Below are 26,371 nucleotides of genomic sequence, written 5' to 3'. Positions count from 1 at the left end.
TTTTTTTTTTTTTTTTTTTTTTTTTTTTTTTTTTTTTTTTTTGCCCCCAAAATAGGGGTGCGCCTTATACACAGGTGCACCTTATACACGTAGATTTACGGTAATGTATGAACAGGGCTATTATGACGTCATTAATCTTGTGATAAACCAATGGATCAAGAGAACGGAGTCCACCTGAATGGACCTTGCCCTTCTGTAATTATCCATTGAAGCAAGAAAGGTTTAATCATGTGAGATGATTGCGTTTAATGACGATTGCATTATACACCTGTACATTGCTGCAAATTAATGAAGTGTATACTACCAAAACATATTAGGTAATTAAAAGCCATTCTGCATAACTCGCGTTACATTTGGAGGAAATTTCTGCTTGAAATCTTCTTATAAATAATCATTGAATTTACCAGCGAGATAGGCTCAACATGAATTAATTTTACAATTTTATTGATACCTTTAAGTTTTTAGTTTTATTGGAACATTTGAAGGCATTATGCATACAATGGGCTCAAATAGAATCTTCCAACCCCAGTGAGAAAAAAGGAATACATTTACATGTATATGCTGCAAACTCTCTTTAATGCCTGTGCATTATTAAAAATCAATGCAATTTCAATTGAATGTGATAAAGGTACTTCATGTATCTCCCATTTGCAGCCAACATCAAATTCTGTAGAACTTTGCAGAAATCAAGAATATGTCACATACATGTATGTCCTATCTGTGGAATTTAAACGTTAGCAGTGCTCTAGTATTCAAATTGTGCATGGAAAAACGTTTACTTTGTAGACTTCAATGTCAGACATTGTTTCGAGTGACTGATTGACTTTTTCTTTGGTAATAACACACATAAAATGAGCATTTGTGTACATCAATAAACCACTTCTTGTAATGGCTAGAATAAAACTGATTGAATCTTTGCGCAGCACAAAACGTACACCATTCGGTAAACGGGTCTGAAAATCAGACTATTTACTGAAATTATTGCAATCCCTAAAATCCCACAAAAAGACATTTTCAAGCCCCTTCGTTTTGAAGGAAGTTCTATTAAAATTAGTGCTATCTTTCAAATGCCGTTGGAATTTAACCTTTTCATTTTTTGGCCTGCAAATGGTGAATATTTCAATTATATCTGCTTATTCTGGTATCATTTGTAGCCCCACTAATGATTACCTCTGTTTACCTGTACCATTAGTCAACACATCAGTGGATGACGTCATCAGCAAATTCCAGTGCCCTTTTACGATCAAAGTTCATGTTAAAAATGTGATTGATAAACTGCTGTTATTAAAGGCAATTAACAGTTTTTATAATTTGATATGAATATATTTTTCATGTACATGTATGTAATATGAATGATGAAAAATTTCATTCACCTTTCAATAATAGTTTTTTTTATTTTTATTAATGGCCACTGTATGCAATTAGACAAACCTTTACTATTACCGTAAGTGTTGATGCTTGTCATCAGGATGACACATCTATCAAATTTGCATAGAATGCAATCACAGTAAAGATATAGTTTACCAGGATACCATTTTTTTGTGATGAAAAATTCTGTCCAGTTTGTCATTGTCAAGGAAGTTTAACCCCCCCCCCCCCGCCCTAACAAACAAAGGAGAAGAAAAATACCCTAGTGAGATATTTCTCTAAGGAAATTAAATTTGTTGGTAATTATAAACATTATTTTTCTTCTCCAATTGCAGTTGTATAATGCAAGTTGTAAACAAAATATGCAAAAGCATATGTTGAAATTTCCTTTTTGCACAGCTAAAGAATATCTTTTGAATTGAATTTCATGCTTTTTTTTTACACCACATCATAATAGATTTGTGCACAAAATCAAACAGTTTCTTTAAAAATAGATTTAGAAAAATATAGAATGGCAGGCTCCATTTCCCGTTAATAATTTACAAAAAACTCCTGAACACAAAACCAAACAAAAAGTAAACAAAAAGGCCTGCTTAATCAAGAGATAGCGGTCAAGTTGGGTCAAGAGCATTGCCCATAGGGAAATTACAAATCCAGTCTTATCTTCTAGATTACGCAACAAAGTTAATATTTGATATGTTTAAAGGTGATATTGAGTACATGTATAGGTCATGCAGTTCTCATGTGAAAGAAACTGTATAGAAGTTATCCTGATTGTTTGTAGGAATGGTTCTGTATTCAACTTTAGGATTTGGAAATTATCAAAATGATAATTAGTTGACTGAATCATGCTAAAAGTCATCAGAGATATAGATGTATGGCCAATGGGACTACACAAACTTATGAAACTATTTCTAGTGGTACTTAATTTGATATATATACAAAAGCATTCCAAGGGTAATTCTTTCCAGGCGACATATCTACTGTTCTTTCTTACAGAAAGACATAGAATGAGAAATCCCACAACTTGTCTCACTTAAACCAGTTCTCAAATGTCTCTTTTATATTGTATTCAATCTAATTTCTTTCACTTTCAATATTTATGTGTTCGTTCGTTCGTGTCTCCTTAGATCAAGATTACTGTAATCTTGATCTTCGGAGTAGTTGCTACAACAGGCCGTGTCAGACACGTTGCCCCGGGGTGCGAGATAGGACTCTTGTAGCGTGCCCCCATTTAAAACAATTATACAGTTACAGTTAACAATACATTTAATTAATAGTATGAAACTATTAAAATTACTCTCATGTTACGGGAAAAAATATTGCATATACATATATTATGAATCAATTGATTTGGTCGATCCAGTTAGATGGCACAAACACGGCACTACTGGACAGAGAACCTAATAATTACAGAGCTTGGTCTTGTTGCTCTGTTCGCCAGCATTTTAAGGATATGGAATCCCGCGGCACATTACTCACAAGAGTTCTAACAAGCCAAGCTTATACAGAGCCTATAATAAGTAATGTCGTACATGTACCACCCACCCGATCGATCAAAAACTCATAACTCATAACTGAAAAAAAGTAAAAAGAAGAAAAAAACAAAAAACAAACACGAAATGGTAACCATCTAAAATGTTATGTGTTATACATGTATGACATAATATGTTTTTTTTCTTCCCCTGATACTTGCAGAGCCCTCAGTATGAATAGCCAAAGAGACAATCCTATGTGAATGCAATCATTTAGAAACAATAAAATGTCAATATTTTTATTTTTCAGTGTCACCAGATACTTTAACTGAAATGGTATCAAGGATGTCACCAACTGTGGGCATGGTCCATGGCCTGCCTTTCGTCCGTGACAGAGCTGGTTTCTCGTCAACGTTAGATAAGGTAATTTACATGTACTTGACCTCATATAATATCCTTTGGCCCATGACAGAGCTGGTTTCTCGTCAATGTTAGATATTAAGGTGATTAACATGTACTTGACCTGATAACAAATGTTTGGAATAGATTTGAATTGTCGGTAATGAGCCTGAAGTTAAAAAAAACCATGAGGCACATTAATCATGTCAATGAAAAAAAAGTGGCTAATGGCATAGTATTCATGTAAATCAAGAAGACCTGGGCCTAAGACTGATTCTTGTGGAACACCACATTTGATTTGCAGAATATTATCATTATGTATCCCTCATTGGCCTAAATTGGAGTTGATTATGAAAATAACTTTAAAACCACTGTACGAAGGAAACCTTAACCTTGTATACCAAATCGGTATAGTTTATGTAACAGTACAATTTATTAATACCCTTTTATAAACATTTCTTTCCCAAAGGTTTATTTTGGTGGAGCACATGCCCGGATGTACATAACGGCATGTGTTTTTGGAGTAAACTGTGTCTCAGGAATGCTCAACATTGTTAGAAAATCAATCTTAGAAGAAGCGGGCGGCTTAGTAGAATTCGCCAAGTACATTTCTGAGGACTATTACATGGGTATAGCTGTATTAAAAAGGTATGTGGATACAAATTTCATTTTTTTAAAGACTGTATTAATTTAGGACATCTATTTCAATCGCATCATTATGATTAATAATATATCTGTAAAGCGCTTCAGCACATTGTTGTATTGATGTATTGGGCGCTATATGAAAGCGGAATATTATTAGTATTATTATTATTAAGAGATTTTGGGGTATTTTAATTAAACAATGTCAAATCAGACTGAAGGCTAGTATGCATCTCTTGTCTTTTCACTTTCTGTAGTTTGTGATGACCCCACATTTGCTTCTGTTGGCTAATCAGTCAGTTGGCTTAATAAGGAATGCTTATTTAGATGATGAACTCCTTGATGTTCTTCGTATGAACGAACGATTTGCTTCTGCGACAATTGCTTCAGACCTATCTCCATCAAAGATGGGTCTTAAGCTAGGTTCAGGGTTATCTTTAGGATTATATTTAGGTAAAGCAATGCTCCACACTTACTTTTTTGGAAGGGGGTCCGGGTTGAACTTTTTACAGTCTGTATATATGAACCCTATGTTTAAAAAAAAATTGATAATAATCTAGGTGTCCGTACTTAAGTTTAGGGGCCCATGTGTATAGGGTTTTGTAGAGGGTTTTATCCATGGTTGGATTTGGAAATTTGGTAACTATAGGAAATTGACATAAGAGCAAATGCCCTCAGGCTCAGAACATGTTTCACAGCATCGTACTTTGGATCAGGTGCAAAACAATGCATTTGCTGATTGGAGAAAAAAAAGCTTGATTTATAAGGCAATCTTTTCCTGTCAAAAACCAGACAAGTGCAAAATAGGGGTATACATCACGCTGCCTGTCTCGTCACTCTTGTCTTCCTATTTCCTCATAGATAAGGGTCCTAGGAAAATATGATTGATAAATCTGTGGTGATAGTAGTTACTGTAAGATCTATTGGAAAGTGTGATAAGATGTCCTGCATACCTCAAGAAGATGAATTTGCCAATGACAGTCTTTTTCTGTTTTTGTCAGATTAGCAATGAATTTCTTTCTTTTGAACATTTTCTCTAAGAATTTTCTATCATTATATGTGAAATCATGTTAAAATGTAGCAAAATAAAAAGGAATATGCTCAATTTTTTTTACAGGAGGAAAATTCATGATAATCCATGAAAACTTACAGTTAGTCGGTTAGAACTCTCTCACTCACTCTCTCAGTCTATCGATACATCTCCCTCTATCTTTGATGAGTATGTGCATATAAATCATTTATTCATTTGACTTTCATTCTTTGATATTTTCTTTTTCTTCTGCAGTGGATTTAAGCAGAGGCTGAGTTTATTTCCTGCAATGCAGAATTCAGGCAGTGCGTCATTAGCATCATTTAGGAAAAGAATGGTCAGGTATGGATATACATGTTATGTTCCTCAAGTAACATTGGTGTAATTCATAAGCCAAAAACACATTTTCCACACAAAGTGATTTTAACCCTTTATTCGACTCTTATTATTCCTTCTCTTAACTACGGGATCCTATCTTGGAGTAACTCACAAACAACACAATCAAACAGAATATCACTACTGCAAAAACGAACTATGAAAATAATAGAAAACATTCATTTCGGCTCACATACAGATCCTTTACATGTATTTCTTAAAAACAAATTACTAAAAGTATATGACCTCTACCTTCTAAACCTGTATTCTGAATTTGTAAATGTAATTTATGTATTATTTAATTAATTGAATTTTTATTTAATTATTCATTCATTCAATAAAAGATGTGAATGTATTGCTTGGATATTTAACTAGGTAAGAATGACCTTTTTCGGGTAAGATGCCAGTGGGTACTAAAACAAACCATCAATATTGGAACACAAAGGTAAAACCTGTAAAGTTTCCTTTTCTTATAAACTGTGTCATTGTTTGTTTGTAAACTTTGGTATGATTTCTATTCATGTTCAAAAAGTTTAATTTCATTTACTTCTATTTTTCATTGAAATGGTGAAGCAATAAAACAGAAAAAAAAAAGATTAATGCCAATTGGAATAAGAAAAAACTCAGTCATATGTCAACCTCTATAGAAAACAGAAACGACTTCAATTATCACTAGACAGGCCCTAATATGGAATCCCCAGGGAAAGACAGAGAGGCCGGCCACTAAAAACCTGGCGACGAGATCTCCAGGCTGAGATAAAAAGATGGATTAGACCCATACATAGCTGCATTGTAATCCTGGCTGTGTATTAAAAGCTGTGCTATTGATACTCAACATTTCAAACACCACTGTACAAAAACTGATTTCACAAAAAATTGGTACTTTAGTGACTATTGATGACACCTAAATAGCAGTAAAATACAATTTTTTCAACTTACCGATGTTTTAGAAAGAATAATTTAAAAATGAAAATTGTAAATCTACTGTTAAACTTTGCTTACAGCCGCATTGGCATGATTGTGTGCATTTGTGTATTATGTGTGTATTGACTATTCATGTGAGCAAATGCTGCCTATTAACATGTAGTGCAGTGCTAGAGGTCAATACGCATTAGCATTGACTCTCTATGCTTTGCTGGAGTGGGTTAGACCTGGATTTAGCTCGAAATGAAAGCACAGGACAGACGACCATGGAGATCTCTCGTCCATGGCCTATACACTGGTGAGGGATGAATAGGCCTATTAAAGGAAGAAAGAACTAAACCTCCTTTTCCTGAATAGATGGCTTATTTAAACCTGCTTACATTTTGTTTATTGTACCTAGGTGGACCATGGTTAGAATAAGCACAGTACCTGTCACGCTCATAGGGGAACCCATAATGGAGTGCCTGGTGTTGGGCGTGGCTGTCTCATGGGCGGTCTACCACCTGTTCAGCTGGGATCCTTGCATCATCTTCATCTGCCACACCCTTCTCTGGTTCATCCTGGACTACTTTCAACTCAAAGTTCTCCAGGTAAGTGCATCTCTTGCCCTCACCCTTTAAAGCCCCACTGCTCTACTTATAGCTAACGGCGCCCTCTATATAGCAAACAATGCCTATTCGGTGACCATTGGTCCCCCATGATCCCCTTTTTCTCTTTTTCTCATCGAGAGCTGATTTGATGAGATAACCACCTGCCAGTGGCCATGCAGGATGGTCTAATCCCTCCTGGCCAAACTAGTGCAGTGGGGCTTTAATCCTTTCAAGACTGTCATTCCACATCTTATGGTTTAGCTCAATAGTCTTGATTCATAGCCCTAATAATATATGGGATGCATGAGTAGAGAGGGCAAAAAATTGCTTTCATTTTTGTTGATCCCATGAATGATGCTATGAAGGAGAAATAAACTTTAATTGGCAACAAAGTTAAAAAGTTAAAAATCATTGTGTTTCGATCTTAACTGGCCTTTTTTGTCGACCAAGTGATTGCCCATATTCATATCGGTTTTAAAAACGTTACATTTTATTCTAACAGAGTAGCAATAAAACGAAAATGTTGAAAATTTGAAGAACGTGTGATCGATTTAGTACTTCAAAAGTCCTGTCTTAAGAGGGATAAAAATATTTCTGCTGAAGATAAAAATTCTTCTCATTCTTTCTACATTATGTATGGGGTCATGAATTTGGTTCAAATGAACATATTGGAAACATATGCGATTTTACAATATTCAATATTGTTGTCGTGGTTGAAATTGAGTCCAAAGTGATGAAATTGTGAATAATAAACTCTTTATGTTGTATAGCTCCCTCTCAAGACTGATATTACTTAAGCTTTAAAAACAATGTTTCTTGACTACAATCAACCAATTTGTTAATCCTGTTTGAAAATTATTATCAGAATTGCATATTTGGAGATTTTCATGGTCGCAGCTACCATGGAATGGCCCAAGACGCTATTTGAAATATTTGAAATTTACCGGGAGCACCGGTAAGTTTTTGATCATTCAATTTCTCAAAAGCAGAAATGTTTTAGGGGCTTAATTTGTTAGTGCTTATAATACATCCACAGGGGCATCCAAATATGTCAAAATTAAAAAGAATTACTATCCATCCAATTTTCAAAATTTCCCAAAACTTTACATTACCTTTCAGTGGATTTTATATTCTCATGCTTCTATTTCTTTCTTTCCTCTTTATCACCTACGCAGCGAGGTCCCCTGAACTTCACCAAAGTGGACTATGCATTGGCCTGGTTCTACCGGGAGATCATGTTTATCTTCTACTTCCTAGAGGGCGCTCTAAGCCAGACGGTCACATGGCGGACGGGGACGTATCGTCTCCGGTGGGGCGGGTACTTGGAAGAATGCTGACACCGAACCTACGAATCGTTGTAGAAATGCTGACACCGAACCTACGATCCGTTGTAAGACTTTGAATGAACAGAGAAAAGAAGGTGCTCATCGACTGAAAGCGTTGTCCGCAGAGGTTCCAAAACTTCTTCACCCGGTACCGTTTCCAAAGAAACATTGTGCAATGAGGGCTGTAATAGTTTAAAAATGGTTGTGTTAAACTCTACAAATACGCCAATTCTGTGTTTGGCATGAGACATCAGTATTGTCATACAATGAGAAACAGAAGGACGTTAAATCAATTTCATTTTTTTTCTTCCAATCAGTGTATATATCACAATATATTTTGTCTTACAGTGACATACAGAAAGGCATTAACTCAAGTTTGAGATTTTTGAAGTATCATTCCCATCGTGCCCATCTGATTTTAGTAATATAATGTTAAGAATGATTTGCTCATTTCTATATCATCAGTTTGAGGCTAGAATGGTGTTACTTCATAGCATTCAATGCCAACTTAATGACAAAGGATAAAGGTAAGCTCAGCTTTGAAAGGCTTCAGCTACAAAAGTGATCCATTTGTCTGTTGGTATCAAGATCCAATCCAATCCAGGAATTTATAAAGCGCCAATATCTAGTTGCCTAATCAAAGGCGCTGATGAGACTGAAAAACTACCAAAAATTTCTGTTCATGATTCTAACTTGGAAAGACAATTAAGATCATCCAACCATTTTCATATCAAATTACTTCAATGATAATCTTCCTTAAGGAAGAAGAAAAAATAAATTTGAAGCTCTCAGTTATTTGTCAGCTTTATCAGTACTCACATGTCTCTTAATAAAAGGAATATTTTCACTTCAGCAGCAACAAAATTACAAAGATGATTCCCACGGCTTTCTTGCATGACAAGACATTGTACCCTTTCAGCTCTCGCAAAGGTCTTCGGAGGCGGGTTTGCTCAGTTGCTAAACCATCTACCCGTCAAACCAAAGATCATTGGTTCACATCGAGCAAAGGTAGAGGATTGAAAACCTTTGGGGTGTGTGAAGCTGCCCCAACATTTGTTCATAGACACAGGCTAGGTTGCAGTGGGAACAGGCTCTGTCCCTCGGATAGGACTTTAAATGGAGGCAACGTGCGGGAGAAGTGTCACCACCCTAAATACATGAAGAAGTGAAGAACTCACTCACTAGAATAGGGGAAACCTGGGACCTGTTTCACAAAGCCTTTTTTTCAAGGACAAATGACAAAACTCAGTGACAAATCTGCTGATAACCAATCAGAAGCAAGGATTTCAGTAGCTTATAACCAAAACTGTCATTTGTCACTGATGACAAGTTTTGTGAAACACTCCGTGGTGTAGCGGTACACCTGCACATCCCAATCAGCAGTACAGGGAGGAAAGACCTTGGGGTCTCAGTGATTAAAAGATGAAAGTTGAGTTCAGGGCCCCGTCTTACAAAGAGTTGCAATTGATCCAAATCAATTGCATTCCTACGATCAATCGCAAGTTTGCAGTCTCCTATCTCTTATGTACATAGTTGAGATTGATATCAATTGCAAAGAAGTTTTGATTGATATCAACACTTTGTAATACAGGGCCCTGGTCAAGCAATTCCTATGTGAAAGAAGCAATTGGGAAAGGTACATTATATAGCACATAGAGATATGTGTAGATTGTGAGGTTTTGGATTGGTCAAAATGACCAGAAACTTACTCACTCCTCCTGAAAGCCCTGTGCACTGCACACAGGAATGCATCTATGGGACTACACAAACTTGTGGCATTGAAGTTTGGTCCAAAGCTTTCAGCTGTTTCTCGTAATATATCGTACAGCTCCTTCTTCTGGATTCAGGACTTTGTAATATGTGACCTCATGGTTTTCACTGTGCGTTACGTTATCTTCAAGCCTAAGTTCAAGGCTAAGTACAAGGTCAGTACTGTACTATACAGTAAAGGTGAATCAAGTATCAATCAAATATAAAGTGTCTTCAGGGACGTTGTGGTAACTTGTTGGAGTTTTTCTGTAAATCTATATAAATCTATTATAGAAATTTATCTGTGAATAATAGTTTATGGAGGTAGAAAAAGATTAAATGTACTTCTAGCTCATGAATGTAGACTCATTTTTGGTCTAGACTTTGTTTTAAATCTTAATGACTTTTTACTCTATGTCGTCAGTGAAGCTTTGGAGTAACATTTTGTTTGTTTTGTCTAATGTCGGGTTTATTGTTGGAAACTAGTAGTCTTATTGATCAGTAATAATACTTGTCTTTACTACAGGGTAGATTCTAGTGCTGATGTTGATGTTCACAGTAGGGAATTGGATCTTCGTTGATGACAATGAGTTGGCAGAGTTGTCCAGTCAGCTAATTTTGGAAAAAGATATGATATAGGAGGCAGTTGTTCTTCTTAAAATGACTATCAAGCTTATTGGCACATGCTTTCAGAGAGTCCTGAACAAGCGAAGATCGCTAGATATGGTAAAAATAATTATCCTAAATTTGTAAGTTTGTTGACTCGGTTGTGTCGATAGTGTTTAAAGCAGGAGGACTTCATATTGACATGTAGACAGAGAAACCGCGATGATTACCGCACAAGAAAGTTCATCTTTAATCAATGTAACTTCTTGTTCATGTTATGTCAGTGTGGTGTCTAAGACGTATTCACCCAACTTATATTTGCACACTTGCTATGCTATAGCATGCAAGTTGACAATGTAACAAATGTACAATCCATCTTCTAATGCATTTGTCACTGCCCTGTAGTCATGCGTTATCTTCATCCTTTTTTCTCTGTGTGTCTTATCATCTCCTATTAAATTGAGCAGTTTCTTGCCAAATTCCTATTTAAAGTCATTACATGGCCTTATTGTACATACATGTATATGTATCTATACTTTATTTACCAAATAAGGTTCCCTGATCTGTTGGGCAACATAGTTTATCCATTTTTAAAATTAGAGAATCTTATACATAATACACTTTATAGATGATGTTTCAAATGCATTACAATATAACATTCAAAGGTGTAGTGTTTAAAATGTGAAACTAGGAAGTTGAAAGAAATTTTAATCATAATAAGCAAGAGAAATTGATCATTTAATCCAGGAGTGTAATTGATTGCAATTGCATCAGCTAAGGTGAGAGATGAGTTAGATGGATGGGTCTGTGGTTATTGAGGGGTTATATGAGAACGTGTTAATTAAGAATAGGGGATGTTTCACAAAACCTTTTTTCAATGACAAATGATACAAATCAGTGACAAATCTTCTGATAACCAATCGGAAGCAAGGATTTCACTAGCTAATAACAAAAGTTGTCATTTGTCACTGATGACAGGTGTTGTGAAATGGGGTCCATGTCTATGGGCAATTCCACATTATTTTGTTCTATACGTTGCAGACCACATCCAAGAGGTTTACGTGTGTGATGATCGTGTTGTGTACAGTGTTGATTTAGAAACCATACAAGAGCTTGGATCAGGGACCCATTTCACAAAGCCTTTTTCAAATGACAAATGACAAAAATCAGTGACAAATCTGTTGATAATCAATCAGAAGCAAGGATTTCAGTAGCTTATAATAATAACTGTCATATGTCACTTGTGACAAGTTTTGTGAAACGCCCCCCAGGACCTAAGGCTAAGGTCAAGTGAAATGATACTTTTGATAACAAAAACCTTGGATATGCCCCTTTAGATGTTGTCGGTTTGGAGCCAGAAGGGTGCTAACTCATCTTATCTACTTTAACACAGAGTTAACATCCTTCTGGCTTTGAACAGACGGGAGACACTGCATAAGATACGGTTAAGGTTAAAGTTGAAGATATCAACAGAAGGTTATTAAACTCCAACCTACCTGCACATATCCCCCTATACTCAACTCATGTATGCTCTTCATCATATCATATATAATTGTATTCAATTATCTATTTAGTTATTCAATTATTCAATAACCAAGCATGCTACATGGACTGGTTTAACCATATTTGATACGAAGTCGGCAACAATTCGCTGATATATGACTCTCAAAATATGGATATTAATCATCTTATGCGCAATCACAGAGACCAATGTAAATCTGAATTATTTAACCTCATATGTTTAATGACATGATACCAAATTGACAAATGTGTAATCAATTTTTGCTTATTTCAACCCAGTAGTACTACGTTGTTATACATTTTTATTTATCTTAGTTGTGAGTAGTATGTTGTCTTTCATTGTGCTATGTGATACTTAGATGTGATTTGTAAAAACGGAGGTTCTGCTAGGGTACATGATCAAGGGCCTATGATGGAAATTGTGCCAAATGGCAAAAAAATTGAGAAAATTTGAAGAGGAAGCTTGTAGATTACTTTGGTAAATGAAGCTTTTTTGTAGAGCTAGAATACTTTCCTTACATTCTTATACCCTTGGGATTGTTCATATTTGAGTGGATTACCGTGTACTTTCTATAATGAAGTGCTGAATTATTTTGTTTATCGTTGCAAAACCAATTTTTAATTCTGGCATGCCCCCAGGATCCCTTGTTCCCTGTTTTGCTATGTAATATGCATCCAGCCACTGGGTTCAGAGGGTGGGGGGGGGGGGGTTACAACTTGCCATGTACCCCATCTGGAAACTCAAGTTGCATACTGTTTAAAAGGTCTTATAAGTCCAAATTTTATCAGATAATTTTGAAGTAAAAGGACACCAAAAAGTTTTTAATGATGACCTTTCTTTGCATTGAGTAACAAGATCTCAGTCATTTTGAAACTTAATTTTCTCCATTCCTCAGTTCAAAGGAAAAGCTTGTTTTCATTATTAAATGTATTCATACGAATTCTTATCCATTTCCCCTGTTTTTTGTTTTGTAAATATGCAATGGATTAAGAGACATCAATTTAAATGTTGGATCTTATGATATAACTATAAAAGCTCCTTCTCCCGAGAGAAAGTCACAAACCAAAGGATAAATTTACCTTTTGATGATTAGACCCTCTGCGAATTGACAGTTGTATTTTTTTTTGGGGGGGGGGAGGAAAAGTAATCCCTCTCAAATTTGTGTAGTCCCACATGTAAAGAGTGAGGAAAGTAATAGTTTATTTGGTGGTATATGTGGTTAATTTCCTGATGGTTCTTGTTTGTGTACAACTAGTGATATGTATTAGCATGAGGTATGAATTTGCGGTGTTTTGTGGTAGACTCTAAATGATTCTCTGCTAATTGGATTTGTGGCGAGATTAACAAACGGATCATGTATCATTGGTATTTTGTAATTGTATGTACATGTAACTCATTGGTTATGACTATTATTTTTTTCAATCCTGAGAAATACCAAATGAAAGTAAATGCTTGGTGAATTCAAGTGAGATATTTGATATGGTATCATGAAGGCTCTCTGAATATGTCATTTTAACCCCTTTGACCATGAATTTCTGAAATGTATTTATTAAATTATAACTTGAAGTTGAAAAAAAGCTCTGTGGCAATTTATATAAATGGTAAACGAGTCTTTGTATGCGGTAACTTAGTTTAGATTTGATTGGAAGGTATGTAGTAAATCTTTGAATATTTTGATGAATGATTAGAGATACAAGCTGTAACAGTGATTTATGTAACATTTGTATACACTTTTTGAATGATTTTGTACAATATTCAAATTTTATTATTGATTTGTTTGATTGCTATATTAATGGTAGAGGTACTTTAATCGACCTCTTCCAAATATTATGTAAGTGAATGAAGGCATTTCTACTGTAGCCACTATAGGGCTAAACTAAAGGATTTTGCTTAGAAACTCCTACAAATCAGGACTACAAAATGGGTTCATAGATTGTTTTATTGAATCCACTCTGCGCAGCACACTATAAGGTATGAGAAACCTGCTCACGTGGTATGCCTCGACCCCCCGAGTTCCCGGAAGCACTGTTTGTACTTGTAAAGTAAAAATAATTATACCTTGTAAAAATCTACTTCGACTGTTTGCTGCATTTTGATCTCATTTCCAATTTTCCTTCACTGCATGTGATGCAATGCTGCTTATAAAATAAAAGTCATGCACATGATGACAATGTTGGTTGGTCTGATGCTGCGGATGTATGCACAAATTCTCTATATCATCCGCAAAAAGCCGGAACGGCGTTGACGCTGATATTTTTACCCAGAGATAATGCCCTTCAGGGCCGGTATTCAATTCAATACCTATGTCAGAATTAGGTAAGTTTTCTTGGCTTAGATAAAATACTTGGCCAAATATGATATTCAGTTGGAGCTTTTGGCTAATCATTTTACCTTTAAGACGTTCCCTTGCAGACTGAAGCCAATTATTTTGGAGGTCCATATCGGCAGTCGTATGGTTATCATAAGCAGTTACCTTAAGCCGCGCACAATTAATAATGCGACGCATTAATTTTGCATAGTTTAGATTAACCATGTGATGTCACAATGCTTATCAGTAAGTCTTTTGCTGAAGTAGAATGCTGAGGTATGATCTGAATAGGAGTTGAGACATATTACTAAGCCAATGACGATTCTTAGTAAAAATATTAATTTGATCTGCGTACTGAATTGAATACGGCCTCTGGCTCTTAACAGACAGTACGTTTTCTGATAGTATCTAGCTAGCTGCACACATATCTTGGGGCTTGCCTAGCCAAAGACTTTTTGATTACTGGTATTTATTTTTAAATCAAGCGCTAGGTCAGGCACATGTAGTAGCAGATTAGTATAGGGGTAGGGTCCTAGTAGACTGCATCTCGCCATTGCTCTTTCAACCTCGATGCATATCAATGCCAATTTTCTATGTAAATCCAATTTCTCCTTCTAAGTTAAACAAAATGTAAATAAGCTCCGTACAGGTTTTGATTTAATTTTAATTTTATGTCACAAAAACCAGCTGATTTGATCCTCCTACCTTAGTGGAACATCAGTTTCATTCCTGCTAGTATTTGAGTATTTATGCATGATAAGGAAGTTTGGGTATATTTTCATATTTCTCTTGGGAAAGGGGCATGTTATTACCCCTGCTTCCCTAACCAATTTTTTTTTTTTTAATTAAAAAAAGTTAGAATTGGTTGGTGGTGGTTATTTTACCTGACTGCTAAGAAAGCATAAATGCTTGTAAGTAAGCAACCAGACGGCCGACGGCTTTAGGTCCTCTCCGAGGGACCTGGTATTAATGATTAATGCCTTACCAAAGGGCACTAGCGCAGACCACTGCTCTACCGACTGAGCTATCCACATTGTGATTCTGTAATCATTCATTGAAACCCCACTACAGGTGTTGATCGTAATTATGCAGCAGTATATTTATTAATAAGTATTAATGTGTTGATGGTTCAAGATGATTCATTGAATAATTTCATGTGATCATTCGGGATACGCCCCTGGGGGGGGGGGGGGCTGGTAATTTTAACCATTTCATTCTTGAACAGGGTTTTACTTGAAACAGTACAGTGTTTTGCTTGGCAGTTATTTGTGAGTTGTGTGGTTACTAGCCTGCTGTGCTCAACATGGGTTCTCTAAAGAGTCGATCCGACCTCACCGATACAACGAGAATTCATTCTAAAATCTCTCCCCTTGTTGTCTATAAATTTGCATGCGAAGCTCCAAAACCCTTTTATTTGGGTGACATTATATTTTGGTGTAGCCTCAGAAATGTATCAACTGTTTGATACATAAGGGGAAAAATCTAAAAAATCAAAATCAAAATCAAACTTTGGATTCCTCAAAAAATTCTGTCTTTTGAAAGCAAGGTCCTGTGGGGTTGTCTTTCTAGGGTTGTGTCATTATGTATCACAACGATATGAAATACAGGAAATCTATATTTTGATTTCTTGACTTGGGCCAACACTGTAAATTACCTCAATTTTGTTTGATTGCGAGGGAAATATACTGTTTATTTTGTACATATTATGTAAATAAGAAGAAACAAACATATTTACCAATTGATCGACTCTACAGGTAAACCGACCTCAAACTAATCATCATTGTGATTTATAAGTCTTCGGCGAAGGGTTAATACTTGTGTAACTCTGCAGTATTATTACAAAATTTTATGCCCAAATTTATGAAGAGGTGTAAAAAGTTCTATAAATTAACACTGATGCCTGCAGTATTTGGAAAAGGGTTGTTTAATGCCACTTGTTTCAAACATTGTGAAGGTTATAAGTGATAAGTTTATTCAATTTATGTGAAATTAGCTCTCATACTGCATATTGTTGACAGTGATGGATTGGAAGGCTAACATGGAAATATATTATGCTATCATGATTTTTTTTCGTAAAACACATTTCTTGCAGGCTTTGTTTGTAGTGTCCACTGTGATAAAGAGAGAGAGAGAGAGAGGGGGGGGGGCGTGGGGAGGTATGATAAATAAAATGAAGGGATGAACAAGAAAGGGATATGGAGAGAGTGGGGGTGAGAGGAGAAAGAAAAGTAGAGAGAGAGAGAGAGAGAGGAAAAGGGGGTTAGGTTGGGAGTGTATGAGAAGTAGAGAGGGGGAGAGTGGGAAAAGACGAGGAGTGGGAATAATGAGGATGGAGAAAGAAGAGACAGAAATATACGGAGAGGATGGGTAGGGAAAAGGAGAGAGCGAGAATAAAAGAGGGAGAGAGAACTTTTTCAAAATATGTGGCTGATTCATTTTGGGAAAGGGGCACAGGGCCATTTCCCCCGTCAAATTTGTTATGTATCTTAAACACAAACAACAACTATTTGCTCCTTGTTGTAGGCCTCCCCCGGCAGGTTTTAAATCAAAGGGGCGCCTTCAAAAATAGAATGTTATCGTTATTTTATTTTATTTATGTATTCAGTTGTTAATGCTTACACCTGCTTTACCTCCGATAAGTGCCCCTTTTATTTTGACACGTGCCCCTTTTCTTTCGACAAGTTTCCACTTTCCTTTGCAATAAGTGTCCATATTTCATTCTCATAAGTGCCCCAGTCAGGTACGAGAAGTTACTCCTTTTCACTTCAGATAAGTGCTCCTTTTACCTCCGAAAATTGCCCCTTTTTAAATCTGAGAGATGCTCATTTTACTTTGATAAGTGCCCCTTCCCCTCCTGATGACTGCCCCTTTTATTTTGACACGTGCCCTTTCCTTTTAACATGTGCCTATTTTTCTTTTAGATAAGAGCCACTTCCCCTCCTCATAAAAGCTTCCTTAAACCTCCGATAAATGCTCCTATTAAAATCTGATCGGTGCCCCGTTTCTTTCATTAATAATTGCACATTTCTCTTTATTAGAAGTGCCACTTTTTCCTTTTTATATCCGGTCAGTGCCCCTTTTCAGGTGCGATAAGTGACCCTTTTCACCTCTGATGATTTCCCTTTTAACAATGATACGTGCCCCTTTTCCTTTCTAATAAGGGACCTATCCCCTTTTCATAAATACCCCTTTTCACCTCTAATAAATGCCCCTATCGAAATCTGATGGGCGCCCCTGTTCCGTCGACAAATGCCCATTTCCGAGTCTCATAAGCAACTTTTTCATCTGTGGTGAGTGCCTCTTTTCAGGTGTAAGAAGTGCCCCATTTTCACCTCTGATAATAACCGTTTGTACTTTGAAACGTGTTCCTTTTCTTTTCTAATAAGTATCTTATCCCTTTCGATAAGTGTTCCATTTCCCTCTCATCATTAAACGTGCCCCTAATTTAAAGCGACTAAGAGCAATTTACTCCAAACCTCGCTCACATTTTATTGATGAGATAATTATGTTACTTATCAAAGGTCTTTTCAGTCTTCTGGTAGAGAATGTGCTTACACCCCCACCACGACCCCCCCCCCCCTCTTTATAAGATGTAATTTATCGCACTGCGACTTCATAAATGTTAAAATTAATCATCCCTCGCTTCGCTCACTCGCAACACACCTCCGGCTGCAAATATTTTATAAGATGTATAAACAAATATTGAAATCATCCCTGATAATGTAATCACAATGTAGAGGTATATACCAAAGTCTATAAAATTGTATATTTTCGTCTTGAGATTTCCCTTTGCAGGTGCCCTTTTTTGTTGATGCCTCTCCCCCCCCCCCCCCCCCCCCACACACTTTGGAAGTCGCTCCGCCGCCCCTGCTCGAATGATGTGAGAACCGTAAACGAGCAGATCGAGCCGGGGTATTCAATAGAGCCGAAAATATACACAATAGAAAATTCATAATGCACTTTTTGTGTTCAAGAATCATTTGAATACAGGCCTTACTTTATTTGAATAATATTATATACGGTGATATAATATCATTTAAATAAAGTAAGGCAAGTATTCAAATAGCGTACTGACAGGGATGTTTAGGGGCTGCTGTCCCCTAAAAAAAATCCTTTCACCCCCCCCCCTTAAAAAAAGGGGGAAAGGAAGAAAGAAACAAACTTAAAGTTTTATCTTTTGAGGGTCGATATCTTTTTAATAACATTTACATTTTTATACAACTTTTGATTCTAAACATATAAACTCTATATGCCTCTAAAAGGTATACTATAGGCTTTTCCCATACATATTCATTATTCAATAGGCTCTATAAAAAATTCCATATGGCTGAATTTTCTGAAGGAAGGAATTCCTCAAATGCAGAGGCGGCGCCCCCACTTTTTCAAGTACCCCAAAAGTGCCCCCTTTTACATATAAACTAAACATATAAACTCTATGCTTCTAAAATGAGTATACTATAGGCCTTACCTTATACAGAAAAATACATATTCATTATTCTAGCCTCTATAAAAATATCTTCATGGCTAAATTTTCTGAGTCCCCCCCCCCCCCCCCCCACCCTCCCAATACTTTCGAATGCAAGGAATATTGTTTAACCACGATTTTCCTACAAGAGAATGGGAGGTTTTCTCATATCCCTACCATTCCTCTTTATTATAATAGTTCGTTCTAGTGTAGCGCTTTTCAGGACCGCAGGCCCTCTCAGACTTACCCTCACACATTGTATGCACATTCTCCACTCCATGGGGAGCATTCCAGCCAGGCATCATATTTACAAGCGCATACTAATGTCTTGTTCATCTAACCAAATTAACCTTTCGCATCCTACCGGGTACCCATTACACATGGCAATGTTCGGTAGATCATTGTCTTGCTAAAGGACATACAATTATAGTGCCGGGGCGAGACTTGAACCGCGGACCTTGTGATCCACAGTTCGGTGACTTTATGGTCTACTTTCTGTAGTCCAGAATCCGATTTAATTTTGGACTCCCCCCGCTCCCCCCGCTCCCCCCGCTCCCCCCGCTCCCCCCGCTCCCCCCGCTCCCCCGCTCCCCCCGCTACCCCCGCTCCCCCGCTCCCCCCGCCCCCCCCCACTCAGTGTTATTTATGGTACGCATATGCATGTTCCCAGTGACCCTCCCCTTTCAGCAAAAGTCCGGTGTGTAAAGTCAATACGGGGCGACCTTTTTCTTTTGTTATACGAGCCTTTTTCAGCACCCCCCCCCTAGTTTCAGCAAAAGTCCGGTGTGTAAAGTCAATACTGGTAAAATTTTTTCTTTAGTTACGAGCCGGAGTGTTTGGGAACACGCTTGGTATCCCTCCGTTTTCTGAGTCCCCCCCCCCCCCCCGGAGGCGTTATTTTCTTCTGCATATGAACAAATTTGACCCACATTCGGCCAAAAGATCAATGAGGCATTTTGTGTACCTCCCACACAGACGACGAACGTTCGAGTGCACTAGAGCGTAACACCAAGGTACCGGACTCGTCGATTTTTATGAAATAGGGGTTTATCGTAGAAAACTGGTGAGAGTGTGAATGTCAACACCGCTATGTGAGCGTGACTTGTTAACTCTCTCTCTCTGTCTCTCTCTGTCTCTCTCTCTCTCTCTCTCTTCCCTCTTCTTCTCCCGAAAAAAAAGAAAACAAATCAAGAAATTATATAATTATGTTAGTCTAGTAGATGCAGATGCACATCACAATGCAGTCCATTGTCATCCCTCCGTCTAAGATGGGTGGGATCACCCTGCAATATGAATACGCGATTCCTTCACTAGCAGATCGACCATGAATATTTAGATCTGCTCATAAAGCGAGTGCAGAGTGCCATTAATTTGCTAAATTTCAGGAAAACTAAAGAATTCAGTGTCTCGTGAGAGATATAATCTAATCCCCACACACCTTTTCTATAAAAGATCGTCCATAATATCTAAATTCCCTTCAGTAAATTGCTGAAATCAACATAAAATGTGTCTTTTCCATCGCCGCAGAGCTGAGTCAAATTTGGCAGTCGAAATACGCACGGCTGCGAGCACGGTGTGTAAGCCTCATTGTCCGCTGTGTAAAAACTTCGCTTACGCACAATGCATAAATTACGGAGGTCGATGCGTACATTTCAGAAAGCTTCTTTTTATTGGATTGAAATTGGCCCTAATTTCTCGACAACCAATCAAATTATGTGTAACATCAGACGATAGGGGATTACATATCCTTTGTTTTGGCGCCCGAGCTGGCCCAATAACAAGTCGCAGTTACGAGCATTAGCTCTTTGAAGTACACAACCCCGGTCAAAAAGGCGAATTTTCACGTGACCTCCATAGAGAATTCACAAAGTAAATGATTGTTGTCCCCTTTTGAAGACGAAAAGGCCCTAATTTCCAGTGAACAAATCACTTCGAAATTGGTTTCAATGGAAAGAACAGTAATTAAATATGTGATTTCCACCCGAGCTGATGTGAAATCAAGGTTTCTTTTCATTGTAGGAGCATTTCTTTGCACACTTAGCGCATTTTCAAAGAAGATTTCACGTGTTGTAGACCGCGGAGCGAGTCCGCGTTTAGCAGATGCCCGAAATTTGTTCATATGCGGCACAGATTGGGGTTTTTTTTTTTTTTTTTTTAAAGGGGTCTTGATTTAACCCTAACCCTAAACTTTCCCATAGGCTCAACACGCACCTTACCCCAATCTGGGCCGCCGAAAAAAAAATAACGCCCCCCGGAGTGGGGGGATGGGGGGGGGGGGAACTACACAACACCAACGCAACGCGACCTCCCGATTCCATGACATTTGCTCCGGCGACAATTGCTCCGCTGTAAATTTCATACACTAATCGAATGGCTAACTTCAACCCTGGATTCAACACTATACCCTACCCTAAACCTAACCCTAAACCTAACATAAAACCCTATTGAAACCCTAACCCTAACCCTACATCTTAGACGAAATAAAGCCCGGAGCAATTCTCGCTACCCCAAATAGCGATTCTGCCGAGATCCGGGGAAAATCCTGAAAACGCGCATTGCATTATGGGATAGCTTTTCGACATTACAGCTTCCTGTGCAGGCGTTCGTGATCACAACCCTCTCTTTCACGGTATAGTTTAACGGCCTTTTGTGCTAAAGTCACTAATTCTGCCCGAAGCTTTCCATTGCATATTATAATCTGTACAAATTACACTGATTGGCATCGATTTTAGCGTGCGTGAAAACTCTGCACAGCGAACACAGGCGCTAGCGCCAGCGGGATGGGACTCTATACCGGAAGTTGTAGTGACGACCCGAGAGAGTGAAAATTACCTCGTCTCGCGAATTTCGAGATTTTCGTACCTATTTAGGGTAGCGAGAATTGTCGCAGGAGCAAATGTCGTGTCACCGACCTCCCCCTACTTACCGGCTCGCTGCCAGCCGAAGATTTAAAAAAGAATTTTTTTTTGGTCTTATTTCATATGCAAAATGATGAAGAGGAACATAATTATTCTTACAATATAATCATAGTACATTTTCTCATACATTTTAAACACAGACACTTATCTTTAAAATATTTTTCATAAGTATCCAAACTAATATATTCAATCAAGTATACAAATTGTGATACAATTCTGTAATTTGGGAGAAAAAAATAGATTTTTCGATATAGAAAAAAGTTAAAGGTGACGGTAATTCTTCATAATAATATATTTGGATACAACAGTATAAAAAGGATTTTTTTTTGTACAGTATAAACATAATTTATCTGAAATGGAAATGGACTCTTTTTTTGTGTTTTTGTGCGATCAGTGCTTGAAAAACACCTCTTTTATTAAAGGAAAACGCCGACCATGCCGTATATACAGCTGAAAAAGACACTATTTCGACGCCTTTTCTGGATGCGGGTGCGTATAACCAGTCATATTGGGAGAAAAACAAAATCTGCCTTAAAAAAAAGAGAAATTATATAATTGGAGTGATGTTGCCCAGTGGCGTACCTGGGGTACTCCGTCAGGGGGGCAAGCGACCGAAACAAACAAAAAAGGCGATGCTAATTTTCACTTCTGGCGAGCGAGCGAGCGAGCAAAAAAAAATCTTGAAGTAACGTTTGGTATATAAACTGGTATTGTTGCAAGTTGGGGGGTGGGAACATTCAATTGTTAGCGACGTTAATTTCATTTTTTTGCAAACTAGTGTAGCGAGCAAGAAAAAAATCACTTCTTTTTTAATAATTGCCACTTAAACTTGGTTCAATAATTGTCCCATGCAGGGCGCGGGAACAATATTGTGTTTAGGGTGATTTTATACCCATTTTAGCTAGCGAGCGAAAATACATCTTTCTCTCAATGAATTGCTATATAAAATTTGTTTCATTGTTGCAGGTATAGGGGGCGGGCACAATCGTGTTTAAATGTCAATCCCATTTTGGCGGGCAGGCAACCCCCTACATTTCTCTTTTTAATGATATTGTAGCAGGTTAGTGGTGGGCACATAATTCCACGAGCTAGCGAGCGTAGCGAGCGAAAAAAAAAATCACTTTTCTTTTATAGGGAAAATATGGTACATAAAACTTGGGTTCATTGTTCCATGTCAGGGATGTGATTATTAAAAGCGGTGTTAATTATATTTTGGAGAGCGAGCGTAGCGAGCGAGAAAAAAAAAATCACTTCTTTTTATAGGGAAAATATGGTATATAAACTTGGTTTAATTGTTCCATGTCAGGGACGTGATTATTAAAAGCGGTGTTATTTCTATTTTGGCGAGCGAGCGTAGCGAGCGAGCAAAATTTTTGTAATGGTAATTGGTTCATAAATTTCAGATTTTTTTGTTGCAGGGCAGGGCTTACACAATCATGTCTAAGGTGATGTTAATTCCGTTTTGGCGAGCACGAGCACACCAAAACTTCTTTGAATAACTTTTCGTACATAATTATTAACTGGTTGTTGCAGGTTGGGGCGGGCACGTTAGCGGTGTCAATTCCATTTTGGCGAGCGAGCATAGCGAGCAAGCAAAAAAAATAAATTCTCTTTTAATAGAAATTAATAAATAAACTTGTTTTTATTGGTGCAGGTCAGGATGGACGCAATCGCGTTTAACGCGATTCAATTCCTTTTTGGCGAGAGGGCGAAAAAACTCTTCCATTTTTAATGATATTGTTGCAGGTCAAGGGTGGGCACAATTGTTTCCAAAGCAATGTCTATTCATTTTATTTGCGAGCGAGAAAAATGAATTAGTCTCTTTTAGTAACATTTGGTACATATATAATATTGTGTGTTATTGTTGCCATGGTTGCAGGTCGGGGCCCGTCGGGGCAGGCACAATTGTATTCTAGGCAATACTAATCCTTTTCTTTTTTCAGGGGGACGAGGAAGTGAAAACATTTAATACAAAATAGGCTAGCAAGCAGTTCGCGCCAGCGAAGAGTTTCAAATTAGTTATATCACTTATATTTTCCTATTTTCATTTGTTTTAATTTTTCAGGGCCGTATGCGGAATATTTTTCTGATGGGGGAAGGGAGAAAAATGCGTTAAAAGTTTTCGAAGAATCTCAAAAGCAAAAGGAGTGAAGGGAGTTCGAGCGACTGAACTGGTCATGAGGGTAATTTTTGCATTTTCAAAAGTAGAATTGAAGGATTTGGTATAGGGCTACACTACATTTTCAGGAAAAAAACTGTACGATTTCAAAATATCTGGGGTCAACTGCCCCCCCCCCCCGGTGCTTACGGCCATGTTCTTTATTTTTTTTCCCCATTTTTATTCCTTTCCTTTTCTTTTCCCTTTTTCTTCCTTTTCTCTTCTTCTTCCTTTTTTTCTTTCCTTTTTTTCCTTTTTTCTCTTTCTTTCCTTTTTTCTTTCCTTTTCCTTTTTTCTTTTTCTTTCCTTTCCCTTTCTTTTCTTTTCTTTCCCCTTTTTCTTTTTTCCCCCTGGAGCCCGTCAGGGGGGGGGGGGCACTCTGCCCCCCTGCCCCCCCCCATAGGTACGCCAGTGATGTTGCCCACCAAAATTGGAAGGAAAACAAATCTAAATGATGGTTCGGACGCTACCTATAGCTATCGTCATGAGAGCGTGGAGAATATTTGAAATGCCTAGTGATCAAAAGTGCCAAAGTTGCTAACTTGAAGATGATTTTTTTTTCTTTCTTTCTCGAAGACATGGATTGATCTATAAGAGCGTCAGCATAAATGTAATTTTGTGTATATAGGAGAATGCAAAGCCCCCCCCCCCGCTCCCCATTCATCTGATTAAGACTCAACGTGTGTATGCATTGCATTCCTTGGCTCAAAATCTTTGGCTAATTACACAGCTGCCGCTGGCGCTGTTCTTCTTACCCATTTTCACCAAACAAACTTTCATGAATTATATACCGACTTCATTGAAGAGCCTCGATCCATGCGCCTTTGATTAAAACAAAACAAAAACAAAAACACGCACACAGGGATATGCATGGCGCCATAGCTGTAAATCATCATACCGCTCAGAGGCGGATCCAGCCGGCGGCAGGGGAGGGGGCCAAAGAGAGGGCCCAATTCGTGAGAGAATATTTAGCCGGCGAAACAGCCAGCCGGTGAATAAGCAGGAGGGGGGAGGGGGGGGGGTGCCTGTAGTGAGCACTAACTTTTTTTTTTGGCTCTCGAAAATTTGAAAAATCACACCCCCCTTGAGCGCCAGAGGAGGGGGCCCATCTCCAAAAAAGGGTAAAATTATCGTGTTATTAACTGTATTTTTTTTCCCAGGGGAGGGGGCCCGGCCCCGGGCCTCTTGGTTCCCGCACACGATGTAGCCGACGAATTAAACCAAATTCCATAGAGCATACATAGGCCTACCAAAAGAAATCAAAATTAGGAAACCATATAGAAAAAAAAAATATAATTAAACAGTATTAAGCGATATATAGAACAATGCCCCAATGCGTTTTAGTAGGTTAAATTTGGTGAAGAAAAAAAGAAAGAAAAACCCAGTGAACAAAACAAACAAACACTGAACTAAAGAGAACGTACTCAAGCAACAAAACAGCACGGAAATGTCCAGGGGAAATGTGAACAATATTCCAAACATGGAGAGTTCAAACTAAAGATAGAAAGAGAGAGAGAGAGAGAGAGAGAGAGAGAGAGAGAGAGAGAGAGAGAGAGACGGTCGATGAAAAGTAGCGGTATACCATGTAGTAGGTCCAAGGGTATACTCAGAAATTATTAAAATTTGATTTGCCGTATTTTCAATTTAATTCACTTGAATAAAGTGCGTGGTTCCGGTACTGATAATTTCTGTTTTTGTTAGGAAATCGTTAAACTATTGTTCAAACATCAGTTTGCCAAACGTTAACAAATTCAAACGCTAAAAACTAGCAATGGTATATATAACAACCTGTAAACAAACACAGCTCTCATACAAAGTATGAAACATATACTACTAGCTTTTAGTTCACTTTGCTTTTATCATTGCCATAATTTGTTTTGAATTGTAGACGAATAAATATCTTATCTACTATCTTCGATCTACTTAGACTGCATACGAATTTGCGAACAATAACCACATAGTATTTTACCTAAATACAAAATACTATGGATCAACCAGCTTCTTTCTTGAAATGCTATCCTGCTAAGACATTTAAAAGGCTGTATTCTACATTTACACTGTTGGAACCTACATCTAACAATATAAAATTGTAAACATAAGAATACTGATTAAAATGATTATTTCAGACAGCTTTTTTCCACAATGAAGTCACTTTTCTACAATTGCAAAACAAATGTATACGGTATTTCACTTCTGTAAACTATGCATTGATAGGCTCTAGTTGAAATTATGGATCGAGGTGTCAGAAATAGTGCTATTTCTGTCGCCGAGGAATCCATAATTTTACTAGTGGCATGAAATTAAAAAAAAGCTTTATCTGTCTTATCTGCTCTATGATTCTGCCACATGTCATACGTGCTGTAGTGATTTCATTGGATTGATGATTGACTTCCGCATCTGGGTCACGAACTATCGTCGCTGCGTGGTCCGCTGTGATTGGCCAATACTTGACCCTCCTCTCCAGTTAACCAATCACAGCTCGACATTTGGCCACAGTTTCACGTGTACGTCTACCAT

At 37.6% G+C, this 26,371-nt stretch overlaps 1 protein-coding gene across 1 annotated transcript in view; it reads left to right on the top strand.

The window, feature by feature from the left end:
- Positions 1–12,318, top strand: part of LOC591961 (ceramide glucosyltransferase-B) — a 36,434-nt gene extending 24,116 nt beyond the window's left edge. Inside the window, exons 5-9 of the mRNA XM_030995585.1 lie at positions 3,154–3,266; positions 3,712–3,890; positions 5,170–5,256; positions 6,614–6,803; positions 7,979–12,318. Coding sequence (XP_030851445.1) covers positions 3,154–3,266; positions 3,712–3,890; positions 5,170–5,256; positions 6,614–6,803; positions 7,979–8,140 — 731 coding nt within the window. The 3' untranslated portion in view covers positions 8,141–12,318. The remainder of the gene's footprint in view (positions 1–3,153; positions 3,267–3,711; positions 3,891–5,169; positions 5,257–6,613; positions 6,804–7,978) is intronic.
- Positions 12,319–26,371: the final 14,053 nt, after the last annotated feature.

This window comes from Strongylocentrotus purpuratus, unplaced genomic scaffold (assembly GCF_000002235.5).
Source record: "Strongylocentrotus purpuratus isolate Spur 01 unplaced genomic scaffold, Spur_5.0 spur5_scaffold_3, whole genome shotgun sequence".
Lineage (NCBI taxonomy): Eukaryota > Metazoa > Echinodermata > Echinoidea > Camarodonta > Strongylocentrotidae > Strongylocentrotus > Strongylocentrotus purpuratus.
The sequence above is the reverse complement of the archived record's forward strand: the minus strand, read 5'-3'. Positions and strand labels throughout refer to the sequence as shown.